The 7,991-nt window shown below is 41.7% G+C and overlaps 1 protein-coding gene across 1 annotated transcript in view; it reads left to right on the forward strand.

The window, feature by feature from the left end:
• The window catches only part of ttc6 (tetratricopeptide repeat domain 6), a 212,846-nt gene that overhangs the window by 158,950 nt on the left and 45,905 nt on the right, over positions 1-7,991 (forward strand). Inside the window, exons 24-25 of the mRNA XM_043698490.1 lie at positions 505-618; positions 3,246-3,365. Of these exons, the coding sequence (XP_043554425.1) occupies positions 505-618; positions 3,246-3,365 (234 nt within the window). The remainder of the gene's footprint in view (positions 1-504; positions 619-3,245; positions 3,366-7,991) is intronic.

Genomic DNA, 7,991 nt, shown 5'->3' on the forward strand with positions numbered 1-7,991 from the left:
AGCACGCATGGTGTGTGTGTGCAGGTGTGAGACACAGTGAGAGACACAAAGTGCACGAATCTTTATTCGATTTCCACCACCAGGAAGACAGGAAAACACCCAAGTGGCCAGTGATAAACACTGCCCTTCACATCAAAGGGCAATGTTGCATGATCAAACAGTGAAGGGAACACTCCTGTTTATATCTGTCAGCCAGGGCTCCCTGATTGGACCAAGTTAACAGTTCCAATCAGGGAACTCAGATTCTATGGCATCCATCTGGTTGACCTAGTTCCAATCATGACCTACACAAATATTTATCGCCACATTTGAGTGATCAAATTACTTTTATATTATTGCCAGAAGTTAAGTTTGTTGTATATGTTGGAGCTGTTGAATGTTATTGCACTAAGCAGTTTTGATACATGTGTGATACTTCATGTTGTTTCTCTGTACTTTCTAGAAATCATAAGTAAGTTATCTTGTATTTTACTGAAACGTTATTGAGAATCTTTTCCTTTGCAGGCATATCATTTAGCGATTGCAGATCTAACTGAAGCAATAAATATGAACGAGACCTGCACCTTGGGTTATTTTAACAGAGCTGTCTGCTACCAGAAGATGAATGATCTTCAAAAGGTATAATGGAACAAACAGATTGTAAATTCTGAGGCTGAGTTGAATGTGATTTAAAAAAGGTCATTGTTATAAAGAGCAAGATGATCTACATTTTTCAGATGGCAATACAGTGGGATTTCAGTCTGCCTTTATTTGTCAACATTTTGTAAGTGTTCTATAAACCTCTGTCCCTCTGGAAATATGGTGATAAAGTCGTACTCTTGATTGGGGAAAGCTGATTGGGAAAGCAAAGTTAATTTTGACAAGTTGTGACATTAATTAAATGTAAATGCATGCAGATTGGCCTCCCCCCTGATTGACAACATACACAAACCAACAGCCACTCTCAGACAACAACTCACCAAAACTAAGGACATGTGTTTGTTGATGGAGTTTGTGGATTGGCACTCATCCACAAACTCCATCAACAAACACCTAGACCTGGACCCAATATACTGGCCACTACAACGGACAGCTGAAACTGACGACCGGAAGCGGCAAGGACAGGCCACTATAAATGCCGGAGGAAACACCACAGAAGCGCTTCACAGGAGGCTCCCAAGCACTGAGGATGTCACCTAGACAGGGGACGAAACGTTTGCAACAAAAACTTCCAGCTCGGCGAACAGAACCACAGCATACTCAATCTACTATCTGAAAAGGGAGAAACAGAAATTTATCTCAACATCAAAAATCTGCTTTTAGCCTCTTGCCAGGTTAAGTTAACCCATCTACCATTTTCCTCACTATGCGGTGACTGGACGACTCTACCCATCATCTTTCAAAGTGTTTGCAGTACCTATCCAGTGCACTGATCTGGTTCTGAGCTTATACTGGCCGTTCCCATAGGACTTTCCCATGTATCTTGTGGGGAACATTTAGCTGCATTGTTTTGAGTAGTGACTCTGGATCTGGCCAGCAGAACACTACCTTCCAGTCAGCTGTCTTCGCTGTTAGAACAACACTGTCACTTTGTTTGCTCTATCTATTCAGGTCATCCCTAGCTTACTGAAAGAACATCTATGATTCTTCATTTTTGTTGGTCTCATCTCTGACTTAAGTCCATTTTAGTGGTGCTTTGGATGAAGATCTTAGACCTTTTGTCTTATGTTCTCCTGTGATGACAAACTGTGTTCTCTCTCTCCATGACTTTGTATAGATAGGTGGTCATGGTCTTTCACATCTACACCAGAGATCTGAATATTACCAATTTGTTTTGCTGCTCCTTTATATCCTGTGTGTTTCTCAGCTACTTTCTGCTGCAATACATCCTGGCTTACTTTGAAATCAATAGGCAGACAGAGGAATTTATACTGATCAAATGACTGAATCTGGAAGAGTGCGCCATTGCCCTAGTTCCACTACACCACGGGATTCAACATAAAATATTTATTCTGATTACCCAGATAACCAATGAAATACTTTATCCATTTCAATTTTAAGTAAAAGGGTCAATTGTATTTCTTAGTAAATGCAATCATCAGGTTTATTATCAAAACAGAATGTAATCATTAAGATGCAACACTGGTTAACAGCACATCAGTTAATGAATTATAAATGCTTATCCCTCTAAATATCTACCAGACATGATTCTCTGCAGCAATTGGCTTTCTGAAAAAAAAACAAAGTGACAAATGGGTTATTCTTGAAGGCAAAAGAAGGTAGTATAAGATATTCTAATGTCTGTGGCTTTGATGTTCTAATTTGTGATCAATTCATTGATTAGGTATGGTTGTCTCTGAAGTCTTGAAAACATAACTTGCTCAGAAACTACAATTGTAAGCTGTTTCTTCAGTCACTTTTTTCAAAAGATCAAATTAGAGAGATCAGATTGGCAGCTTATTCTAAGCTTGACAGCTTGTTTTTAACAGGTATCCCTCCAATTCAGCTGGTTCTTTGCAGGCTTCCCTTTAATCAGAGAATAATAAGAACTTTCTCCAAGCCAGCCGTTATTCCAGTGATATGTTTTGCAGGAAACCTTATTAAAAATCCTCAGTGTCAACAGAAAATTTTCAAAGATGCCACTCCAGATAACTTCAGAAAACTGTCAAAGAGAACTGCAGGACAGTAGATGTCAAATTATCTGAAAAATAGTTGATGATCAAGAAGGAAAGAGAGGGAGAAATCAAGAACAACCTCTATCACTGGAGAAAATGTATGCCAAAGGATTGAAGGCCATCATGTCCTCTGCATCTAATTCTCAGGGTGTTTGACAGGGTAGATACTCACAAGGCATTGTCATGCTTTTAATCACAATTACCCATTACATCAGCTTCCATATTTCTTGCTACATTGTGGTTACTGTTTGGACCCCTGAGATCACTCCCATAAGTGACATTTTCCCCCTACTGTTTCTCAACTCCATCCGACCTGATTCTTCATCCTGATATCCTGAGCCAAGATCAGCTCTAAGTTTCGCATCAATACCATCTTTGATAAAGAGTGCTATCCTTCCACTTCCACGTAGCTTCCTATTCTTCTTCAGTATCATATTGATGCCTTATATCCTGCAAACATATGGTGGTCACAAGCTGGGAAAAAAAACAGATGGATTTAAGAGTTTTTTTAAAAAGCCATATGCAACTAGGTCTATCATGTTTTCAAATCAAATTTATTGTTCAGTTTATATATTCTGTAACTTTTTTCAGGCATTGAAAGACTATGGAATAGTTCTGCTCCTTGGCAGCGACAAAAGGTTAACTTTGAAGGTGCTCGTTAATCGTGGTCTGTTATATTTGAAGATGGACGACCACCAGAATGCACTAAAGGTCAGCAGAACAAACATGACAAAGGACTTCCAGCAAGAAAAGAATGATAAACTTTTGGTGCACTTTTGGAGATTGGCAGAACGTAGATTTGTGCAGTTTCCAAATGGTGACTTTGAATTTTAGCCATGTGAAGGCAAAAAAACATAATACATCAGCTCTGGCACTTCGAGCAGATCATACGCAATTTGTAGGGAACCTGATAATTATGATGATTGCTGGTAATGGAAGGTATGAGGGCTATGGTGGTAGGTATAGGGACCAGAGGTTGGTTTGGAGGGCATGAGGGGCTATGGATTGGCATAAATGGGGTATAGGAAGCATGGGGGTTGAGGGGTTGAGGGCTAAATGGATAGAGTTTGCGGAATTCCTACTCTCATGGCACTCCTCCACATTTGGCAGCCCCAAAGGCTGACTCTGAACTGTCTCCAAAGCCTGACCTCCATTGACATCAGCCCTCCGGCCCCAACATCAAAAATCTGACTGATTATCTGGGGTCCCTTCTCCCAAGTTGGGTTTGTAGGTCTACACTCCTGACGCAGGAGTGAAAATTAAAAGACCATAAAATATAGGAGCAAAATTAGGCTATTCAGCCCATCAAACCTAATCCAGCATTTGATCATTGCTGATTTGTTTCTCAAGCCCATTCTCCTGCCTTCTCCCCATAACTCTTGATCCCCCATACCAATCAATCAAGAACCTATCTTTGTCCTAAGTACACTCAATGGCTTCCCCTCCACCTCCCTTAGTGGCAATTAGTTCAGCCTCAGTAGCACATATCTGCTCTTGTATTCTAGCCCTTTTGAAATGAATGCTAAAATTGCATTTGTCTTCCAAACTGCCAAATAAACCTGTATATTAACCTTAAGTGAATCCTAAACTAGGATTCCCAAGTCCCTTTGTGCTTCAGATTTCTGAAGCATGTCGCCATTTTGAAAATAGTTTACACCTCTTTTCTTCCTATCTAGTGTATAACCTAATGTAATTTTCTTTGTTCTCTGATCTTTCCCACATTGTATTCATCCACCCAGTCTGCTAGTCTGTCCAAGTCTTTCTGCTGCCTCCCTGCTTCCTCAACATAACCCATCCCTCCATCTATGCTTGTGTCATTTTCAAACTTAGCAAAAGCACTCAGTTCCTTCATCCAGTTTGTTAATCGATAACATGAATAATTGTGGTTCAAACACTGACCTGCGAAACTCCATTAGTCACCGGCCTCCATCTTGAAAAACACCTTTATCGCCAATTTTTGCCTTCTGCCAGTCCTCTATCCGTGCCAGTACCTTGGGGTCTTATCTTATTCAGACACCTCCCGTACAGTACCTTGTTAAAGGCCTTCTGAAGATCCAAATAAATCCACTGGCTGTCCTTTGACTAAATAGTTTGTTACCTCCTCAAAGAATTTGAGTAGGATTTGTCAGGCATGTCCTGGATATAGGTTTGCTCGCTGAGCTGGAAGGTTCATTTCCAGACGTTTCATCACCCGACTAGGTAATACCTTCAGTGGCGTCCAGGCAAAGCACTGTTCATGATTCCTGGTTTCTATTTTATGTTTGTGTTCCTTTGGGTTGATTATGTCATTTCCTGTGGTGATGTCATTTCCAGTTATTTTTCTCAGGGGGTGGTAAATGGGGTCTAACTCGATGTGTTTGTTGATAGAGTTCCAGTTGGAATGCCATGCTTCAAGGAATTATCATGCTTGTCTCTGTTTGGCTTGTCCTAGGATGGATGTGTTGTCCCAGTCGAAATGGTGTCCTTCCTTGTCTGTATGTAAGGATAGTAGTGAGAGAGGGTCATGTCGTTTTGTGGCTAGTTGATGTTCATGTATCCCGGTGGCTAGTTTTCTGCCTGTTTGTCCAATGTATTGTTTGTTACAGTTCTTGCACGGTATTTTGTAAATGACATTCGTTTTGCTCCTTGTCTGTATAGGATCTTTCAAGATCATTAGCTGCTGTTTTAGTGTGTTGGTGGCATACCCTTACTGGCATAAAATCCACTAAAGAGGAGGAAAATAACAACAAACTGCCATTCTTAGATGACAGGTAGAACGAACAGCCAATGGGCAACTTCAAACCAGCGTCTACAGGAAAACAACACATATGGACCAAATATTGAACTACAGAAGCAATCATCCCAATATCCAGAAACAAAGCTGCATCAGAACATTATTTCAATGAGCCAACACACACTGCAGCACAGAGGAACTACGCAAAGCAGAGAAAGAATGGGTACCCAGTGAACACAATCTACCGATTTCTCAGCAACAAACCCAAACAAGCAGACAAAACACGTCCAGAAACCCTAACCACTCTCTCCTACATCAAAGACATCTCGGAAATGACTGCCAGACTACTCAGACCCCTTGGCATCATGGTAGCCCACAAACCCACCAACACTCTAAAACATCAGCTAATGATCTTGAAAGACCATATATAGACAAGGAGCAAAATTAATGTCATTTACAAAATACCGTGCAAGAACTGTAACAACAATACACTGGACAAACAGGCAGAAAACTAGCCACTAGAATATATGAACATCAACTAGCCACAAAAAGACATGACCTTCTCTCACTAGTATCCTTACATACAGATAAGGAAGGATACCACTTCAACTGAGACAACACATCCATCCTCGGACAAGCCAAACAGAGACACACACGAGAATTCCTAGAAGCATGGCATTCCAACTGGAACTCTATCAACAAACACATCGAGTTAGACCCCATCTACCACCACTGAGAAAAAGAATAGGAAATGACATCACCAACCCAAAGAAACCCAAACATATAAATAGAAAGCAGGAATCATGAAAAGTGCTTTGCCCGGAGGCCCACTGAAGATGTTACCTAGTAGGGTGATAAAATGTCTGGAAGTGAACCTGCCAGCTCAGCAAGCAAACCTACATCCAGAACTTCAACCTGAGCTACAAATCTTCTCAAAACTCACTAAGGCATGTCCTCCCTAGACAAAGCTGTGCTGATTCAGGTCCATTTTATTCTGCACTTCCAAGTACTCCACATTCCTATCCCAATAATAGACTCTAAACTCTTCCCAACCATTGAAGTCAGGCTAACCAGTCTATAGTTTTCTGTCTTCTGCCCTCTTCCCTTCTTGAACAGAGGTATTACAGTAGCCATTTTCCAGTCCTTTGGAACTGTCCCAGATTCCAGTGATTCCTGAAAGGTCACCATCAATGCCTCCACAATCTCCTCAGCTATCTCCTTCAGTACTCCAGAATGTAGTCCATCCAGTATGGGTAATGTATCCACCTACAGACCTTTCAGCTTCCCCAGCACCTTCACCTTAATGTTGGCCAATACACTAAACTCTGACCCTGAACACTTTTGAAGTTCTGGAATGCTACTGCTGTCTTCCACAGTGAAAATGGATGCAAATGATCAATTCAGTTCCTCCGCCATTTGTTCGTTCCCCATTGCTACTTTTCCAGCCTCATTTTCCAATCGTTCAATGTTCACCCTTGCCTCTTTCTTACTTTTTAGATATCCCTCCCTGTTTAGAAACCTCTCCCTGTTATTGCTTTTTTAGTTACCCTCTGGTAATTTTTAAAAGCTTCCCAATGCTCTGGCTTCCTACTGATCTTCATCACATTGTCTTTCTTTTCTATTCCTTTATGCTGTCCCTCACATGACTTATCAACCATAGTTGCCTCATGCTTCCCTTAGTATGTATCTTCTTCCTTGGGAGGAATTTCTGATGTGCCATACGAATTGCCACCAGAAATCCCTGTCATTGCTGCCCCGCTGCCTTCCCTGCTAGGGTATCCTTCCAATCAACTCTGGGCAGCTCCTCCCTCATGTCATTGTAGTTATCTTTACTGAATTGTAATAGCGTTGCACCCAATTCCAACCTCTCCCGCTCAAACTGCAGGGTGAACTCTGTCACACTATGGTCACTCTGCCCAAGGGGTTCCTTTACCTTCAGCGACTTTTCAGGCCTTTTAGTGCAGGTGACCTCCAGCAAATTAGTTCAGGAACACAGTCTAGGCTGCATTATACTGATTATCCCGAACACAACAGGCGTGAACACACGTTCACACCTGAAAGGTGAACATTTAACAATGATTGTTCGGGATAGAGTGAAGGGACTATATCTGAAAAAGGGGTTACATTTTCTACATAGCTAGATTTCAGAACCTCTTTTAAAATCAATTTGTAGTTGAATGCAACATGCACATTGCAAGCTTCTATCAGTTGTTGTATTCAACGTACTCAGGTCTGCATGCGGCTTAGTCAATGACCCTGAAGTAATTTGCTGGAAGTCACCTGCACCACAAGGCCTGAAATTTCACTCAGGGGTGCAGACCCACAAACCCAAATCAGTGGAAAGGACCCCACATAGTCAGGTTTTTGGTGCTTGGGGTGGAGGGAAGATATTAATAGGTGGAAAAAGTGAGGACTGCAGATGCTAGAGATCAGAGCTGAAAATGTGTTGCTGGAAAAGCGCAGCAGGTCAGGCAGCATCCAAGGAGCAGGAGAATCAACGTTTCGGGCATGAGCCCTTCTTCAGGAATGAGGAAAGTGTGCCAAGCAGGCTAAGATAAAAGGTAGGGAGGAGGGACTTGGGGGAGGGGCATTGGAAATGCGATAGGGGAAGGAGGTTAAGGTGA

Source organism: Chiloscyllium plagiosum, chromosome 10, assembly GCF_004010195.1.
Source record: "Chiloscyllium plagiosum isolate BGI_BamShark_2017 chromosome 10, ASM401019v2, whole genome shotgun sequence".
NCBI lineage: Eukaryota > Metazoa > Chordata > Chondrichthyes > Orectolobiformes > Hemiscylliidae > Chiloscyllium > Chiloscyllium plagiosum.